The 20,295-nt window shown below is 50.2% G+C and overlaps 1 protein-coding gene and 1 long non-coding RNA gene across 2 annotated transcripts in view; one reads left to right on the forward strand and one right to left on the reverse strand.

Annotated features, from left to right (window-relative positions):
* Positions 1-20,295, reverse strand: part of LOC144324989 (uncharacterized) — a 70,761-nt gene that overhangs the window by 31,107 nt on the left and 19,359 nt on the right. Inside the window, 3 exon segments of the mRNA XM_077916683.1 lie at positions 5,745-5,827; positions 6,090-6,171; positions 6,369-6,873. Coding sequence (XP_077772809.1) covers positions 5,745-5,827; positions 6,090-6,171; positions 6,369-6,873 — 670 coding nt within the window.
* LOC144324995 (uncharacterized) lies at positions 1,280-19,718 on the forward strand. Its single transcript, XR_013390298.1, has 2 exons — positions 1,280-1,655; positions 19,612-19,718. It is a non-coding gene; the product is annotated as an uncharacterized LOC144324995 (long non-coding RNA).

Raw genomic sequence — 20,295 nt, forward strand, 5'->3', positions numbered from 1 at the left:
TTCTGTCCTCTCCTCTCTAGGAATTCGGCTCAGTTCCTTTTAACCCTTGGCAAGCCGAGCGCCCCCAGCTCATCCCCAGCCCCCTCTCTCTGCGTTTTCTTCCTCCAGAGCCGGAGCGCAGGAGGAGCCCCGCGCCTTCCACACCCCCAGAGATGCTGTGTTTTGGGGGATCTGAGCTGGTCTCCCCCTTGGCCAGAAAAAGCTTGCAGGGGAAGCGTGCCCCCCCCCCGGGCTGCATCTCCTTTCATCCCCATCCTTGCCTCCTGCTTGGCTGTAGCCAAAACCAGACAAGAAGGAACCAGATCCCACGTGCAGCTGAGCCACGTTCACGGGTCGCCCTTCCCCGCAAGGCTGCGGGCGTGGCGAGTTGAGGGGGGTGGTGGAAGTGGGTGGGTGTTGGGGGGGTCCCACCCCTTCAAGGCAGCGTGCCTCTCCCACCCCCTTTCTTCCTTCCAGTCTTCTGGGGGCCTGATCCTGGCTGCGATGCTTTGGAGGGGGCCATTGTCAGGTGGGGATGTGCGCGTGAGTCTTGGGGGGGGGGGGCTGAGCAGAAAGGAAGGATGCAAGCGGAGAAGCCTTTTCCTGCTGCCTGACTCCCCCCCCCCCCCGCCCTCCATCGGCTGGGAAGACATCGTGGCCCTTGCCTCTGGACCTGGGAGATGTAAAGGATGATAGGAGGGGCAGAGGGGGGAATTTGGCAAAGGAAGCAGAGTAAGGGCTGCAAAAAAGAGGGGAATCTAGTCTTTTCTGGGAGTGAGCTAGTTTACTGGGTAGTTAAAAAGAGAGGGCACTGTACAAAAATGGGGATCTAGCGGGGGGGGTGCTGTTGGGGCTCCGTGCAGCCTGAAAGTTAGGGAGATCAGATTGGGGAGCTGGGAGGGGAAGCGGTTTCCTCCGAGTTGTGGCCCATCCCAGGTGAAGCCCGAGTCTCTGCACCTCCTTCTTTGAAGCCCAGGAAGACACCTCTGCCACTGTAATCCACTGGTCTACAGATGCCTCAGAGGGTTGAGACCCTGGGGAGATGTCCTCAGGGTCTGAAGTCCCAGGTCCTAGATTGCAGTTCCCAAACATTTTTGGGCCGCAGCCCCCCCCCCCAACACCCCTAGTGCCTCTTACCACATAAAAGCATTATTCAAATAGCTGTTTGCACAATCCACTAAGAAAGATAAAAGCACAATAAAATTCTAAACAGCAACAGTTGCACATTTATTCAAAATCCAATTAAATATACAGTGGTACCTCGGGTTAAGTACTTAATTCATTCCGGAGGTCCGTTCTTAACTTGAAGCACCACTTTAGCTAATGGGGCCTCCTGCTGCTTCCGCGCCACCAGAGCGCGGGTTAGGTTTCTGTTTTCAACCTGAAGCAAAGTTCTTAACCTGAAACACTATTTCTGGGTTAGCGGAGTCTGTAACCTGAAGCGTATGTAACCTAAAGCATATGTAACCCAATGTACAACTCTACATAGTTTAATTAATTCATGACAAAACCAATGAACTTGATCAAGTGGTATCAGCTTTTCAAATTCCGGGACGTTGTGTACACTGCCACCCCTTTGCCTCTTAGTGCCCCCCAGGAACAAAACCCTTCGGGGGGGGGTGTCGCTCACTTTGGGGACAACTGTCCTAGAGGAGGCACAGGCTTTAACTGTCGAGGTGGAGTCAAGGAGCGGAGCCTAAGGTAAGCAAATAGCGAGCCACATCCATTGGTAATTCCAGGCCACCCCTGAGACAACTTGTATGTTGTTGTTTTTTAAAAAGGGGGGGGGCTTATATGTATATCCTAACCCATAAATATGATATTATCATAATACTAATGTAAACATCTTTAGCCTACTACATTTTGTATTAATTTGTTCCAAATATTGTCATATTTACAAGCAGAGTCTACGTCTGTAAGCAGTCTGTCCATAAATTACAAGTGCTATCATATTATTAATCCGCTGATTAAAGGAGTTCATGTCTTTCTTCTTCCAGTTCACCAATAGCAGTCACTTAGCTACCATTTTTGTTCTCCCATTAACTTGCATATAGTAGGTATCTAGTTCAAAAAATATTCTCTGCTGCAAATTTTAGTTTCTTCTGATCGGCCATAATTATACAAACCAGCATTTTCTCCCAAAACCTAGTACTGTAAGTATATAAAAAGGTAAAGGTAAAGGACAGTTAGGTCCAGTCAAAGACAACTATGGGGTGTGGCACTCATCTCGCTTCAGGCCGAGGGAGCTGGCTTTTGTCTGCAGTCAGCTTTTCTGGGTCTTGTGGCCAGAATGACTGAACCGCTTCTGGAGCAACGGAACACCATGACGGAAGCCAGAGCACACAGAAACGCCCTTTACCTTACCGCTGCAGAGGTACCTCTTTATCTGCTTGCGCTAGTATGCTTTCAAACAGCTAGGTTGGCAGAAGCTGGGACAGAGCAATGGGAGCTCACCAGTGTCAAGTGGATTTGAACCACCAGCCTTCTGAATGGCAAGCCCAAGAGACTATAAACCAATGTTTCAGGGAGACATTGTCCTTACCACATCTCCAGCATAATGCAACATTAGCAAATCCTTTTTATACAGACCTCTCTGTGGAGTCCAATAGATTCTAAAATACGTTCCCACTGTGCAGGTAATATTGACATTTCTCTGACTGAAGCTCCTTTCACATTCAAAGCACTGATATGGTTTCTCCCTTTAAGAATCATTTGGTGGATTGTGAGGGTGGCACTATGACTGAACCTTTTTCCACATTCAAAGTGATACGGTTTCTCCCCTTTATGAATTCTTCGATGGGAAGTGAGACTTTCCTTCTTGGTGAAACTTCTCACATTTTGAGAACTGATATGCTTTGTCCCATGTGTGAATTCTTTGATGGGAAGTGAGAGTTACTTTATGGGTGAAACTTTTCCTACATTCTTTTTTAAATCACTGTATGTATTCTTTGATGCACCTAAAGAACGGCACTCTGACTGAAGCTTTTTCCACATTCCGAGAACTGATATCATTTGTCCCCTATGTGAATTCTTTGATGGACTAAGAGCTTGGCGCTATGACTGAACCTTTTTTTACATTCAAAGCACTGATACGGTTTCTCCCCTGTATGAGTTCTTTCATGGGAAGTGAGACTTCCCTTCTGGGTGAAGCTCTTTCCACATTCCATGCACGAATAAGGTTTCTCCTTGCTATGAGTTCTTTTATGGGAATTGAGATGTGAGTTCCGACTGAAGCGCTTTCCACATTCCAAGCACTGAAATGGCTTTTCCCCTGTATGAATTTTTTTATGGGAAGTGAGAGATAATTTAATGGTGAAGCTCTTTCCACATTCTATGCACTGAAATGGCTTCTCTCCTGTATGAACTCTTTGATGGTTCTTAAGGCTAGCACTGTGACTGAAGCTCTTTCCACATTCCAAGCACTGAAATGGCTTCTCACCTGTATGGATTCTTTGATGGGACAAGAGACCTGCTCTCTGACTGAATCTCTTCCCACACTCCAAGCACGAAAATGGCTTCTCCCCTGTATGAATTCTTTGATGGAAAGTGAGATTTAATTTCTTGGTGAAGCTCTTCCCACATTCCAAACACTGAAATGGCGTCTCCCCTGTATGAATTATTTTATGCGCTTTAAGGTTGACACCCTGAGTGAAGCTCTTTCCACATTCTAAGCACTTATATGGTTTCTCCTCACTGTGAGTTATTTGATGGGAACTGAGATAAGATTTCCGACTGAAGCTTTTTCCACATTCCAAGCACTGATACGGTTTCTCCCCTTTATGAGTTCTTTGATGAGAAGTAAGAATTTCCTTCTGAGTGAAGCTCTTTCCACATTCTAAGCACTGATACGGTTTCTCCCCTGTATGAGTCCTTTGATGTAAAGTCAGACTAGTCTTCCAACTGAAGCTCCTTCCACATTCCAAGCACTTATACGGTTTTTCCCCTGTATGAATTCTTTGATGGAAAGTCAGATTTTCCTTCCGGGTGAAACTCTTTCCACATTCCAAACACTGAAATGCCTTTTCTGCCGTATGATTTGTTTGATGGGATATGAGATGGACCCTCTGACTGAACCTCTTTCCACATTCCAAACACTGATATGGTTTCTCTCCAGTATGAATTCTTTGATGGGACCTGAGACCTGTGCTCTGACTGAAGCTCCTTCCACATTCCAAGCATTGATATGGTTTCTCCTGTGTATGAATTCTTAGATGAAGCGTGAGACTATCCTTCCGACTGAAGCTCTTCCCACATTCCAAGCACTGATAGGATTTCTTCCCAAAGAGATTTCTTTGGAGGGGAGTGGAATGGGAGCTCTGACTTAAGCTCTCTATACACTCCAAATATGTATATCGCTTCTCCATTGTGTAGATTTTGTCATGGTCTCCCTTGTTCTTCATTTCGGAAACATCACCATCTGTAACAAAGAGAGAAACAGATCACAGCTTTAGAAAGAAAGGCAGCCCTTGATTATTGAACAATACTAATTAATGCTAGTTAAAGCCATGGTTTTCCCAGTAGTAATGCATGGAAGTGAGAGGTGGACCATAAAGAAGGTTGATCGCCGAAGAATTGATGCTTTTGAATTATGGTGCTGGAGGAGACTCTTGAGAGTCCCATGGACTGCAAGAAGATCCAACCTCTCCATTCTGAAGGAAATCAGCCCTGAGTGCTCACTGGAAGGACAGATCCTGAAGCTGAGGCTCCAAGACTTTGGCCACCTCATGAGAAGAGAAGACTCCCTGGAAAAGACCCTGATGCTGGGAAAGATGGGAGGGCACAAGGAGAAGGGGACGACAGAGGACGAGATGGTTGGACAGTGTTCTCGAAGCTACCAGCATGAGTCTGACCAAACTGCGGGAGGCAGTGGAAGACAGGAGTGCCTGGCGTGAACTGGTCCATGGGGTCACGAAGAGTCAGACACGACTAAACAACTAAAACAACAACAATTAATGCTTGGGACAGAGGAAAACTGAAGGGAATGAAATGTAAGGTCTTACTACAAGCTTCACGGCTTTTGTTGACAGGCATTAATGAACATATTTATGGGAACCTGAGTGTCAGGAGTAGGGCAGCAATAAATCACACCGAGTAAGTGAAGTTAACTCTTTATGAGAAGAAACAGGCTGCTCAGAAGTGTCAGACTTCACGATCACAGCAACACTGCTCAGCAGGTCTTGCCCCAATGACTAGGATTCTATGATTCCAACATCAGTCATCTCTTTGGTGAATCAAAAACTAACAGAAGCTACTTCAACTTCCCGAACGTCTCTAAAGCCTGAATTTCAAAACCTAAGCAGTTCAGACCAGCCAGATCATGATTTTTAAAAGCAAAACTGGAGGAAGAATATTCACAGACAAAACAGTAGCTAACTCTCCAGTCACGGTTCACTGTGAGGCTATCAGAACCCCAGATGCTGTGGCTGTTGTTGTTTAGCACTTGAGGTTCATCTCATAGAGATCCATACTGAATTTCAAAAGAGATATTGTAATCCAAAAGGCAGCCTTACTGAGAGAGTCCATGATCTCACGATTCTCCTCCATGACTTCCTTATGCAGAGCTCTCTGGTCAGGATCCAGCAACGCCCATTCCTCGTCTGTGAAATGAACAGCTACATCTTCAAAGTACACCGGACCCTAAAATAAAAACGGAAAGGTCCTCTTCTTAGACAACATAGAGATTATCTACTACACATTGCTCTGTTGTTTTCTGCCTGGCTGCCCCACCTCATAGCCTCTTTGCCTGCACTGCTCCTTCTCCCTACCTGATCTGGTTCCAGAGCTGATGTTTCTCCTCTGCCTCCATGCAAAGATGGATGGAAAGGTCTTGGCAGCATCATTCTGTCACCTGTGAGAGACAAAGGTAAGTGGCAGGCCATTAGCACATGCTTTTCTTTGAGGTGAAGTAGTGCACCTCTAAAAACAGATGGGCCTTAGAAAAAGTCTCACCTACTGAGTGCATTTTGACATTTGTATTTACAAATACATGTCCCTCATTTGAGATCTGGCACCCAGGTGTCCTCCCCAAAAGATGAAAATAACCCACGGCGGATTAGTTTCCAAATCCACAGAATGTGACCGAATGGAGGAAAAAAATTCTTCCTCCTTACCCAGTGGCCTCTCTCTCATGACCAACGGAGTCCTCTCTGCCTCACAGGAATCCAGGCCCATTTCTGCAAAAATAATCGTTTCCTGAAAGAACAGGGATTGAAAACAGAGAATGGAGAGAAAGATAAGAAAAGGAACGGGAGAGGCAAAAGCTTTAGGGATATCAGATATCATTCCTTGGAGGCTTTCCAAAAAATATTGGGGGATTAAGAGAGAATTTTGGGATACTCTCCCTCCTGTTAAGTGACCCCTGGAAATATCCAGTGGACAGTTTCTCTCACCTGCTGCTCTGCCTGCTTCCTCTCCTCTGCCTGACTGAGGAGGAATCCTTCGGCCAGGGCCACCGCCTGGGAACTGGTCTCCGCTCCACATTCTCTCACCCAGCTCTCCATCTCCGCTGGAAGGACAGCCAGGAACTGCTCCAAGATCACCAGGTCCAGCATCTCAGCTTTCGTGTGCTTTTCTGGGTTCAGCCACTGACAGGCAATGTGGTGGAGTCGGCTGCAAACTTCTCGAGGTCCTTTTGCCTCCTGGGAGCTAATTTGCCTTAACTTTTTTCTCTGCATAACTGAGCTGAGGGTGTCCTCCTCACCCAGGATCTTCTGCATGGAGCTTTCCCAGAACCCCCCACTGCTCCCAGTTTGGATGGCATGGCCTCTTCCTGCTTCTGGGCCAGCTGAGTCTTGCTCATCCATCTGTGCTCTCAGGAAGCTTCCAAGAGGTCGGAAGGAATCCCTTGTTCTTCTGCCCAGTTCCGTCTGTCCTAAGTAGAGGCGTTTGCAAATCCTACAAAGCAAATATTGTTCTGTTATGAAACAGATACACGGTCAAGAGAATAAAAAGGTTTCCTGAGAAAGTGTGGGTGAATCTTGCTGGGAACCAGGGCTGGACTGAAACATAGTCCAGACTCTGAACTTTCTTTTTCCAAAACGGAAAAGGAGAAGCCAACATCTAGGCCAGACATCCCCTCCAGATGTTTTGGGACTACAAAACCCATCATCCCTAGCTAGCAGGACCAGTGGTCAGGGATGGTGGGAATTGTAGTCCCAAAACATCTGGAGGGCCAAATTTGGGGTTGTCAGATCTAGGCCTTCTAGAAGGGAACGTACCATGCAAAATGTGAGGAAACAGGGAATTTCTGTTGAATGAATCTGCCTGGTTGCTCCTGCCTTTCAGTATTTTCAGTCAAAGAATGAAGTCAGAACTGTGACTGACAAGTGAGTCATTTCTACGAGTGTTATTTTGACATTAGGCTATAGCCTCTGGAGCCACCGCTGGCGCAGTTTGATCTCGCCCCCAAAGGCACGCTCTCCCATTGTCTCCTGAGACAAGACGGATACCAACCATCCCTGGGGTCCTCAAACGTTGCTCTCTGTCCCATCGCCACTTCAGGGCCCATTTCCTTCCTGCTTCTGTCTCATTTCCTAGCACCTGGAACCTGCAAAGTTCTCACGGCAGACTACTGGGGTGGGATCCCTTTTTCTTACCTATCTAGCCACCCCCTGAGGGCCAAAGGAAAGCACTAAAAAGTGAGTCAAGAAGGGCTCACATTCCTACTGGGATTGTAAGGGACCATTTCCAGCTCCGGCTATTTTGTCAGCCACAGTCCCCTTGGGGCAGAGATGACGTGGCCAGGGTATTCCATGCTCAGGATGACATGGGGTGATTGCAATGTCCTCAATGTGGAACTGCCCTTGAAGAAAACTGGCCCAAAATGCGGTGGCCAGATTAGTGGCTGGGTCCCCTTTCTTTATAAATGGCATTTCTATCCCATATTTTCTCCAAGGAGCTCAAGGTGGCCTCCATGGGTCTACCCTGTCAGGCTTGTTCTCTCTCTCTCTCTCTCTCTCTCTCTCTCTCTCTCTCTCTCTCTCACACCTGGCCAGCCTGCGAGTTTGGGGCGATTCCACCCTCCTTACTTCCTCCAAGTCTGAATCACTATCAGAACTGGCAAATTGCCTTCTGTCCCTCTGGCTCTCTCTTTCGTTTTTTCTCTGTGTCCAGAGATCAAGGGACTGCTGCTCCCTGCTTCTTCTCCCTCCCCTCTGAATTCCAGCCTTATCTGTTATCTCTCTGTGCCTGCTTTCATTTCCTGTCAGTGAAACAACTTAGCTGACATACACCTGCTCATGGAATCCCTCTCATTACAACCCTTGAGAGCACATTTAATTTCTGTTTTAAAAAGCTGAACTGGCTGCCATTCATTTCCGAGCCCAGTGCAAGGTGCTCATATGAGTGCTTCACTTTGGACCCCAAATATCTGAAGAGGCACCTCCTTTCCTGCAGACCCTCCTGGGTGTGAAGGTTGGCCAAAAGAACCTCTTGGTAGGTTCTTATATTTTTTTTAAAAAAAAATTTGTATACATTTTCAATTGCAATTTTTACACATTCCAATCCATATAAACATACAATAATAATCACTGACTTCCCCTCTTCCATAGTTCTGTTTAAATATCCATCACAACTGCATGTTCTGATTGCTCCTTATATTTTATCCCCCCCCTTCACTATACAGTGGTACCTCGGTTTGCGAACTTAATTCGTTCCGGAAGTCCGTTCTTAAACCAAAACCGTTCTTAAACCAAGGTGCGCTTTCCCTAATGAGGCCTCCCACCACCTGTGCCCTTCCACCATTCGGCTTCCGTTCTTAGACCAAGGTAAAGTTCGCAAACCGGAAAACTACTTGTGCTTTTGCGGAGTTCGTATACCGAATAGTTCATAAACAGGGCTGTTCTTAAACGGAGGTACCACTGTATCTTCATATATTTTAAACTGCTGAATTTACTCTCTCTCTGCTGACATTTTGACCTGTTTGCAGTGATTCCTCAGATATTCCACAAAAAAATCCCACTCTTCTTTAAAAACTCCATCTTCCTGTTCCCTTATTCTATTTGTTAATTCTACATATTCCATCTGTTTCATCTGCTATTCCTCCTTTGGTTAGTATTGGTCCATCTTTCTATTTTGGCGCATATGGCAATCAGGCTGCGGTACTGACTGTATGTAGAGAAACAGATTCTTTTGATCTGTGGGAACACCTGTTCCTAGTATTCTTAATAAAATGGTTCTGGTCTTTTAATAAAGGTCCTTTTCAACATTTATTTCATCTAATTATATATCATCTCCCATAAATCTTTGGCTGATTTACATGTCCACCACATATGATAAAATGTATCTTCCATTTCTCAATGCTTCCAACAGGGACCTGATTCTGATCTATACATTTTTGCTAGATTACTCGGTGCTAGGTACCACCTATATATCATCTTAGTCCTTTTTCCACATTCCCGCCCCCACTCAGTTCTATGTCATGTCCTACATCTCTTGCCCAGGGTATCATAGCGGATTTAACCAACTTATCCTTTGTTTCCCACTCCAACAATAATTTATACATTCTACAAATTATTATTTTTTTCTGTAATATCTCTAAGTTCCCTTTCAAATTGTGAACTTTGCAGTCATGAAACCATATTCCTTATCCACGTTAAAGATTCCATTTAGTTGATAACAGTGAAAACAGTCTGTCACCGCACAGCTAACATCTTCGGGTTTCTTCTCTCTGGCTTTGTAAAGTTCAATTAAGTCTCTATATGTTGCCCATGTTCCGTCTTTTCCAGGATGTTGCTTCAGCAGGTGAGAGCCAAAGTGGTGCCTTCCTTTCAAGCAGGTTTTTAATATTTGTCCCCTACAAATTCTTCCTAACTACATGATTCAAATAACTCTTATTTATTTTAGCTTTACCATGCAATAGACATGCATGCCAAGCGAATTTAACATCCTGGTCCTTGTCTTGGTAGCTTCACCCCCTTGAGAGTCTTGGGTGGGGGTGGCCCAAGAGAGGGCATCCTGGGGGCAGATCCCCCCTTGGGGGATTCCCTCCCCATACAGGCACCTCCCCCCCTTTCCCATGGCCTCTGACAACGGAGGAGACGTGTGTTTTCAGGACCCAGGCTCCCCCCCCCCCCATTATTATTTGTTTTGACTTTACAAATATTTTAAAATGGTTGCAAGCTGCTCTGGGTAACTAGTGGAACAGTGGTAACAACAGAAATAATAACAACAGACAAAAATAATAATAATCTGCAGCCTCAAGCATGGAAAATAAACAAACAAATAAAACCTCAAATTCCAGTAAGAAAGGGGGCAGGGGGAGGGGCTGTACAATTCTGCAGAGTTTTGAGCATTGGCTGGATCGGGTTGATTTTAATTGAAACATAAATCATTATCTTTGCTTGGAAAGCCCCTCTCACGTTCCATCAATGGACCACCACCTTATATTTTTTTCACTGGTAACCAACAAGGATAAATTACTGTTTCACCCCACTTAATCTACACACTTAATCTGCTTCATTGACTATGCAAAGGCCTTTGACTGTGTCGACCACAGCAAACAATGGCAAGTTCTTAAAGAAATGGGAGTGCCTGATCACCTCATCTGTCTCCTGAGAAATCTCTCTGTGGGACAAGAAGCTACAGTTAGAACTGGATATGGAGCAACTGATTGGTTCAAAATTGGGAAAGGAGTACGACAAGGCTGTATATTGTCTCCCTGCTTATTTAACTTATATGCACAATTTATCATGTGAAAGACTGGGCTGGATGAATCCCAAACCGGAATTAAGATTGCCAGAAGAAATATCAACAATCTCAGATATGCAGATGACACAACCTTGATGGCAGAAAGTGAGGAGGAATTAAAGAACCTCTTAAGGAGGGTGAAAGAGGAGAGCGCAAAATATGGTCTGAAGCTCGCTCAACATCAAAAAAAGAAGATCATGGCCACTGGGCCCATCACCTCCTGGCAAATAGAAGGGGAAGAAATGGAGGCAGTGAGAGATTTTCTTGGGCTCCATGATCACTGCAGATGGTGACAGCAGCCACGAAATTAAAAGACGCCTGCTTCTTCGGAGAAAAGCAATGACAAACTTAGACAAGCAATGAGAAACCTAGAAAAGCAATGACAAACCCAAACCTCTCCATTCTGAAGGAAATCAGCCCTGAGTGCTCCCTGGAAGGACAGATCCTGAAGCTGAGGCTCCAATACTTTGGCCACCTCATGAGAAGAGAAGACTCCTTGGAAAAGAACCTGATGTTGGGAAAGATGGAGGGCACAAGGAGAAGGGGACGACGGAGGACGAGGTGGTGGGACAGTGTTCTCAAAGCTACGAACATGAGTTTTGACCAAACTGCAGGAGGCAGTGGAAGACAGGAGGGCTTGGCGTGCTCTGGTCCAGGGGGTCACGAAGAGTCGGACACGACTAAACAACAACAACAATCTGCACACAACCCCAGGGGGTCCTGACTAGGCGTTTGGCTGTGCGATGCTCAATGTGATCTGTTAACTCTGCTCCATCCTGTTTGCCCTTTTTCTGCTTTTGCTTAAACCTAATCACGAAGCAAGAAGTCAGACTCTGTCTGACCTCTAATGATGAAGATTGCGTTGTAGATATTTCCATAAACCTAATGTGCTATTTTTGTGATGTACCAATTGTCAGAGACTGCCTCCAGGTCTCAGCTCACAGAAGACCAACGCTAGCCAGTAGAACTGTACCGAAGTCTTTATTGTCATTTAGTTTCCATTTTCAAACCCTAGCGTGCGTCTCTACGTCTAGACCCTAGACCAGCGAAGCCTCGTCTGAGTCTCCGCCCCCTGTACACCAGCTTAAGACTCTAGCCTTACTCCACCTTCTACGTTTCTCCTTCCTCCTCTGGGTCCTACTACCCCCCTGGGTGCCTTCCTTCCTGGATGCCTCGGAAGCGGACCCTTCGGACTCCTCCCCTTCTCTCCGGCGGGCTTTGGGACCCGGCTCTCTCTCCGGACTGCCCATTGCGCCCCCCTCTTGTACATTTGAACTTGGCGCGCGCGCGCTGCCCCTGACCTTCCTTTTGACCGTTACCTCGCTCTCTGATGCAGGCGTGGCTAACCCTGACTCCTGTCCTTCCGCTGACGGAATGCTGCCTGCTGCCGATGTTTGGGACTCCTCCCCCTTACTGCTCTCCGGTGGAGAAGCTGGTCCCGATTTCCAGCTGCTGCTCTCTGAGTCCCCTCTGGCCCCTCCTTCCTGGGGTGTTCCCTCTGGCAACCCCCCTGCTCTGACCACTGGAGCCCCTTTCTGTGAATCCTCTGATTCACTGGAGAGACTTAGAGACCTCGGATGGCTATCATCGCTGACTTCTCCCTCAGAACCCTCTCCCTCGGTCTCTAATTCCTCCCTTTCCTGTCCCTCTGCTCCTGAACCCCTGACATCCATCCCCCCCTCGAAGCCCCCCCTTCCCCCCTCCCCTCCTTCCGGTGCGGGTACTGGGTGCTCCGTCGTAGCAGGGGTGCTTGCAGGATACAGTTCGTCCCCCATGTACTCGTCAACGTCGCTCTCCTCTGCTTCCATCTCTCTGTCTTCGTGCTCGAACCCCACGTTGTCCCCCAACACGTCCATATGCGTCTCGCCCCTCTCCCCCTCTTCGGGTGGTCCCATCCAAGGACCCCTCAGCCACTTCCTGCGCCACTGCTCCTCTGGTTGATCGTCCCACCAATACGAGTGGTCTGAGGCAGACCCCGGTGGCGAACCCACCTGGGAGCTGGGGACTGGTGCCTGTTCCTCGTCCGAGTCGAACCCCAGGAATGTGCTGGCTGAAAGAGTGGGTGTGAAGAGCCAGTCGTCGAAATACTCTGCTGGCATGGGCCTGTGCGGGAAGAGGGCATGAAACTCCTCTTTGAGCAGAGGCTCCTCCAAGGCATAGTCCGGTACCCAGCTGTTGGCACTGGCCGGGGTACCCTCTCTGGCTAGGAAATATTCTACTCCCTCTTCCCCCCATCTCGAGTCTAAAATCTCTGTGACCTCGTTGATGTGCCCCCTCCTAGGCGACTCCCCCTTTCTGGGCCCTTCTCTGAGCGGGTCTGGTGCTGTGTCTGGCTCCTGAAACCTATGAGGTGCTTTGTAGGGCGTGAGCACCGATCTATGGAACACCGGATGCATTCTGGAACCCTCCGGAAGAGCCAACCGGAAGGCCACTGGATTGACCTGTGCCTGGACTTGGTAAGGTCCTAGCTGCTTGTGCCCTAGCTTCTTCTTCGCTAACGATCTGGTCGGCACTGCTTGCGCTGCTAACCAGACCCAGTCTCCCACCTGTATGTCTTCCCCAACTCTTCTGTGCCTGTCAGCCTGCACCTTGTATGCGTGCTTTGCTAGTTCTAACTGCCTCCTGAGTTGTTCGTGGACTTCCTGCAACTCCGACGCTAAGGCTTCCGCTGCCTGTGGCTCCCCCTCCCCCACTCTCTCTAAACCCGGGAAGGTTCTGGGATGCCTCCCGTTGTTGGCGAAGAACGGCGTCACCCCCGTCGACACGTGCTTCGTATTGTTGTAAGCGAACTCGGCGAGCGGCAGGTAGTCCACCCATGTCGTGGGCTGCTGATTGGCGTAGCATCTCAGGTACTGCTGCATGATGGCGTTGACCCTCTCCGCTTGCCCGTTGGTCTGTGGGTGTCTCGCCGACGCCAAATTGACTTTGACGTTCAGAATGCCCATCAGCTTCTGCCAGAAGTTCGAGATGAACTGTCGCCCCCGGTCGGAGAGAATAGACCGTGGCAGACCGTGGACTTTGAACACGTGGTCTATGAACAGTTTGGCGGTCTGCTCTGCCGTGGCTACCTTCGCACACGGAATGAAGTGTGCCATCTTAGTAAACATGTCCACCACCACTAGCACTGCTGTCTTTCCCCTCGAGCTGGGCAGATCCGTGACGAAGTCCAGGGCCACCCTCTCCCACGATTCAGACGGCGTCTGCAGCGGTTCCAGCAGTCCCGCCGGCGGTCTGTGAACTGACTTGGCCCTTTGGCAGGTGTCACATCTCGAGACGTAATCCGCTACTTCCCCCCGCATCTTGGGCCACCAAAAGTCTCTGGCTACGAGTTCGACAGTCTTTTCTTTGCCAAAGTGCCCGGCGGTGGGAGCGTCGTGTAGCTGCTGCAGGACCCTTGCGCGGAGGTCGTCTCCCGGCACGTAGAGCGCTCCCTTGTGGAGGAGCAACCCATCGCGTATCTGGAACTCGTCGGCCCTCGCTGTGCCCCTGTGCACCTCCTCCATCTTGGCCCTTGCGAAGGGGTCTTCCCGCAGCGCGCGACGTACGGCGTCCAGGTCCACAGTTGCCGACGCGCATGCCCACGCTTCCGGTGCGAAAATGTGCTTGGCCGCCGACGGTGCCGCCTCCTCCAGGTATTGCGGCTTTCTGGACAATGCATCCGCCATCACGTTGTTGTCGCCTGGGATGTACTCTATCTTGAAGTCGAAGTCCGCGAAGAACTCTGCCCATCTAATGTGTCTCTGGTTGAGGAACCTAGCCGTGCGCCAGTACTCCAGATTCTTGTGGTCCGTGTGGACCTGCACTGTATGTCTGGCTCCGATGAGGAAGTGCCTCCATGCCTTGAATGCTGCATGTATGGCTAGCAACTCCCTGTCCCAGATAGTGTAATTCTGCTCCGACTTGCTGAGCTTCCTCGAGTAGAAGGCGCACGGCCTCCAGTCCCCCTGCTGGTCTTGTTGCAACAGGACAGCTCCCACGGCTCTGTCTGAGGCGTCTGTCTCCACCCTCATGGGTCTGCTGGGATTCACATGCAGCAGCTGCTCTTCGGACGCGAAGAGACGCTTGAGTTTCTGAAAGGACTGCTCCGCTTGCTCCGTCCAGATGAATTTCTTCTTCTTGGAGCTGAGCGTGTCGGTGATAGCCGCTGTCTGCATGGCAAATCCCTTGATGAACTTGCGGTAAAAGTTGGCAAAGCCGACAAACCGCTGGACTTCCTTCCGATTGCGTGGGCTTTTCCAGTCCAAAACTGCGCGAACCTTGGCGCTGTCCATGGCGAGCCCCTTGTCCGACAACTTGTAGCCCAGGAAATCCACCTCCGTCACGTCGAACTGGCACTTCTCCAGCTTGGCGTACAGCCTGTGCTCCTTCAGTCTCTGCAGAACTTCCCTGACATCCCTCTCGTGCGCCTCTCGCGATTCTGAAAAAATCAGGATGTCGTCCAGGAAGCATACGCACTTCTTGTAAAGGAGCCCCGCCAGCACGTGATGCATAAAGGCTTGGAAAGTGTGAGAGCCATTTTGTAATCCGAAGGGCATAACTCTGTATTCGTAGGTGCCCAGTGGCGTGAACATGGCCGTCTTCCACTCGTCGCCGTCGCGCATGCGAATCAGGTTGTACGCCCCACGTAGATCCAGCTTGGTGAAAACGCGTCCTTTCCGCACCGTCGCGAGCAGGTCGTCTATCTTGGGCATGGGGAAAGCTGAGGGCTTGGTTTTCGAATTTAAGATTCTGAAGTCCACCACCAGCCTCCGTTGGGGCGTGTCCCGCTTCTTCACAAAGAATACGGGACTGCCTCCCACCGCTTTCGACTCCCGGATGAACCCACGCTTCAAATTGTGATCTATGAACTCCCTGAGTTCTTGCAGTTCATCCTCAGACATGGAGTACAGTTTCCCAGTTGGCAGCGTCGCCCCCGGCAGGAGGTCAATCTTGCAATCATAGGGTCTGTGAGGGGGTAGCTTGTCCGCCTCCTTCTCGCAGAATACCTCCAAAAACTCCGCATACTTGTGGGGTACTGCTTGCAGCGTGCCCAACTGTAACTGCGGGTCCTCCTCTTCCCCTTCCGGGCTGGGTATAATGCAGTGTTCTGCACAGTAGGAGGAGCCAAAAGTCAGTTGGCGCTGGTACCAAGCCAATGCTGGGCTGTGTCTGTGCAGCCAACTCATGCCTAATACTATAGGCGTGTCGGACAGTTGGGTGACATTGAAACTGATGACTTCCCGGTGATTCCCAATTTGCATCACCATAGGCGGCGTCTGCTGCACCACCTGCCCCCCTAGCAGTTCCCTGCCATCCACCGTGACAACCTTCAGGGGCAGTGTGGCTGGCAGTAATGCTACGTTGTGTTGTTGAATGAACTCCAATCCTATAAAGTCTGCGTTACTGCCAGAGTCAATTGTAATAGGCACTTCTAAGGTGAGTCCATTGGGCAGCTGAAGCGATGCGGTTAGCTGCACCACTGGCTTGGGCGGGAGGGGGTCTTTGGGCTGCAAAATCTCTGGGGACTTCCTCACTGACTCGTCTGGCTGGGCCCCAGTGCCTCCTCTTCCAGCCAGACCTGGTCGTTTCCCTGCTGTGGTGCTCTCTGCTGAGTTGTTTCCAATACTGTCACTGAAGCTGCAGTGTGCTTGAGGATCCTCTGGGGACACTCTTTCGCCATGTGCTCTGCACTCTCACATATATAACACTTCCTGTTCCGTCTAGGCAGCTTCGATTTTACTGCTCCCGGTGTTAAGGCTCTGGTAGCTGAGTGAGCCCTAGCACCGCCAATCTCCATCTGCTCCTCGCCCCCTCCCTGTGGAGGCGTGGACTGCGCACGCGCTGCCTCTCTGGGCAAGAGGGAGGGCACTCTCGCTGGTGAGCGTCCCCAACGCCCTTCTTCTTTGCTCCACGGGCGTTCTTCCTGCCTCACCCCAATAGACAACGCTCTTTCAACCACTTGTTGAGTGGTTGTGGGTCTCTCTCCCCTTGCCATCTCATCCTTGATCTGTGCATTCAGACCCTCCCAAAAAAGGTCTCTAACCGGCGGAGAATCCTTATCCCAATTCAGCGCGTTGACCAATGCAAAAAACCGGGAATGATACTGCCTTACGCTGGCTTTCCCTTGTCTTAGCCCAAATACGTCCCTCCGGGCAATGTCAAGGTCTATTTTGGATAAGAAACAGGAGTCCATCGCCTTAATGAACGCATCTGCGCTTTGGAGCGCTGGATCCTTATCCCTCCACAGGTTGCGCAGCCATGCTTTCGCGTCCCCATGCAAATGAGACAAAATAAACCCCACTTTCTCCCGCTCATCTCTAAAGTCTCTTTCCAGCAGCTGCAGCGCAAACAGCACATCTGCTCGGAAATTGGGGTACTGCTGCAAATTCCCATCAAAATGAGATACAATGCTGCCTCCTCTCTTCCCCAAACCGATCCCCTCGGATCTGGGTACTGGGATCCCCTGCTTTACAAGCCCTTCCAACCTGACTTGAAGATCTCTGCAGGCAGCTGCCGCTTCTTCCTCTCTCTTCCTGGATGCGATTATTTCAGCGTTGAGTAGTGTCACCGCTTCTTGCAGGGAAGCTATTTTCTGTTCTGTAGTCATCTTGCCTGACTCTTGTGAGCTCGCAAGGCACCAGTCTTCTACCCTCCCTGCCTCGCTTCCTTAGCGATGCTTGAGGCGAAGAAAACCGATGATACGGGAGACGAGGCTTACTGTCAGAGACTGCCTCCAGGTCTCAGCTCACAGAAGACCAACGCTAGCCAGTAGAACTGTACCGAAGTCTTTATTGTCATTTAGTTTCCATTTTCAAACCCTAGCGTGCGTCTCTACGTCTAGACCCTAGACCAGCGAAGCCTCGTCTGAGTCTCCGCCCCCTGTACACCAGCTTAAGACTCTAGCCTTACTCCACCTTCTACGTTTCTCCTTCCTCCTCTGGGTCCTACTACCCCCCTGGGTGCCTTCCTTCCTGGATGCCTCGGAAGCGGACCCTTCGGACTCCTCCCCTTCTCTCCGGCGGGCTTTGGGACCCGGCTCTCTCTCCGGACTGCCCATTGCGCCCCCCTCTTGTACATTTGAACTTGGCGCGCGCGCGCTGCCCCTGACCTTCCTTTTGACCGTTACCTCGCTCTCTGATGCAGGCGTGGCTAACCCTGACTCCTGTCCTTCCGCTGACGGAATGCTGCCTGCTGCCGATGTTTGGGACTCCTCCCCCTTACTGCTCTCCGGTGGAGAAGCTGGTCCCGATTTCCAGCTGCTGCTCTCTGAGTCCCCTCTGGCCCCTCCTTCCTGGGGTGTTCCCTCTGGCAACCCCCCTGCTCTGACCACTGAAGCCCCTTTCTGTGAATCCTCTGATTCACTGGAGAGACTTAGAGACCTCGGATGGCTATCATCGCTGACTTCTCCCTCAGAACCCTCTCCCTCGGTCTCTAATTCCTCCCTTTCCTGTCCCTCTGCTCCTGAACCCCTGACACCAATGAAAGAGCCCCAAGGCCCTTACGCGGAAGAGAGGGGAGACTCGCCAGATTTCAGAAGGGGCTGCCGAGGCAGCTCTTGCGCAGGAAAATGAAAAAATGTCTTTTATTTTTGGCGCATATCTTATTTCTGAATGTTTCGGTCTGGCCACAACCTCTATTAACAAAATTGATTGCTGCATAAACCTAACTGCGGTTTATTGGCTTGCCATTCTTTTCTCCACAAAGTGCTGAGCATCCATTGTTACAAAGGAAGGTAATAGCAGACCTCCTGCAAAACCGCCCGCCCCCTGGCTTGGCAGAGAGCAAGGAGGGGGTGCAGGACCCTGGGGGGGCACGCATGATCTGAACACGGCCCCCCTGCACCCTCGCCTGCAGCCCTGGGACCCCCTTCTCCCCCAAAGGGAGGAAAGAGAGAGGAGACTCACCAGATTGCAGCAGATTGCAAAGGAGACACACGAAACATCCACCGCCCGCCCCCCTTGCAGGAAGTGACTTTGGAGGGAGGGGTTTGATTCTGGAAGACCTGTCCCCCCCCCTTCTGTCCTCCCCTCTGTAGGAATTCGGCTCAGTTCCTTTTAACCCTTGGCAAGACGAGCGCCCCCAGCTCATCCCCAGCCCCCTCTCTCTGCGTTTTCTTCCTCCAGAGCCGGAGCGCAGGAGGAGCCCCGCGCCTTCCACACCCCCAGAGATGCTGTGTTTTGGGGGATCGTGGCGAGTTTAAGGGTGGGGGGGTTGAAGGGGGGTGGATGTAGGGGGGTCCCACCCCTTCAAGGCAGCGTGCCTCTCCCACCCCCTTCCTTCCTTTCAGTCTTCTGGGGGCCTGATCCTGGGCGCCCAGGAAGACACCTCTGCCACTGTAATCCACTGGTCTACAGGTGCCTCAGAGGGTTGAGACCCTGGGGAGATGTCCTGAGGGTCTGAAGTCCCAGGTCCTAGGTAAAGGGACCCCTGACCGTTAGGTCCAGTCGTGGCCGACTAAGGGGTTGTGGCGCTCATCTCGCTTTATTGGCCGAGGTAGCCGGCGTACAGCTTCTGGGTCATGTGGCCAGCAGGACTAAGCCACTTCTGGCGAACCAGAACAATACACGGAAATGCCGTTTATCTTCCTGCTGGAGCGGTACCTATTTATCTACTTGCACTTTGACGTGCTTTCGAACTGCTAAGTTGGCAGGAGCTGGGACTGAACAACAGGAGCTCACCACGTTGTGGGGATTCAAACCACTGCTCTTCTGATCAGCAAATCCAAGGCTCTGTGGTTTAACCCACAGTGCCACCCATATCCCTCAGGTCCTAGATAGCGGTTCCCAAACACTTTAGGGCCGCTGCCCCCCCAACACCCCAGTGCCACCTACCAGATAAAAGCATTATTCAGAATAGCCGTTTGCACAACCCAGGAAGAAAGATAAGAAAGTTTACACTGCCACCCCTTTGCCTCTTAGTGCCCCCCAGGAACAAAACCCTTCAGAGGCACAGGTTTTAAGTGTCGAGGTGGAGCATTCAAGGGGCGGAGCCTAAGGTTAGCGAATAGTGAGCCACATCCATTGGTAATTCCAGGCCACCCCTGAGACAACTTGTATGTTGTAGTTTTCTAAAAAGGGGGGGGGGTATATGTATATCCTAACCCATAAATACGATATTATCATAATACTAATGTAAACATCTTTAGCCTACTATATTTTGTATTAAAAAGGTAAAGGGACCCCTGACCATTAGGTCCAGTCGTGGCCAACTCTGGGGTTGCGGCACTCATCTTGCTGTATTGGCCAAGGGAGCCAGCGTACAGCTTCCGGGTCATGTGGCCAGCATGACTAAGCCGCTTCTGGCAAACCAGAGCAGCGCATGGAAACGCCGTTTACCTTCCCGCCAGAGCAGTACCAATTTATCTACTTTCACTTTGACATGCTTTCGAACTGCTAGGTGGGCAGGAGCAGGGACCGAGCAATGGGAGCTCACCCTGTTGCGGGGATTCAAACAGCCGACCTTCTGATCGGCAAGTACTAGGCTCTGTGGTTTAACCCACAGCGCCACTCACGTCCCTTTATTGTTAGTAAAAGGTAGGTAAAGGTACCCCTGCCCGTACGGGCCAGTCTTGACAGACACTAGGGTTGTGCGCCCATCTCACTCAAGAGGCCAGGGGCCAGCGCTGTCCGGAGACACTTCCGGGTCACGTGG

This window comes from Podarcis muralis, chromosome 12 (assembly GCF_964188315.1).
Source record: "Podarcis muralis chromosome 12, rPodMur119.hap1.1, whole genome shotgun sequence".
In the NCBI taxonomy this organism is placed as follows: Eukaryota; Metazoa; Chordata; class Lepidosauria; order Squamata; family Lacertidae; genus Podarcis; species Podarcis muralis.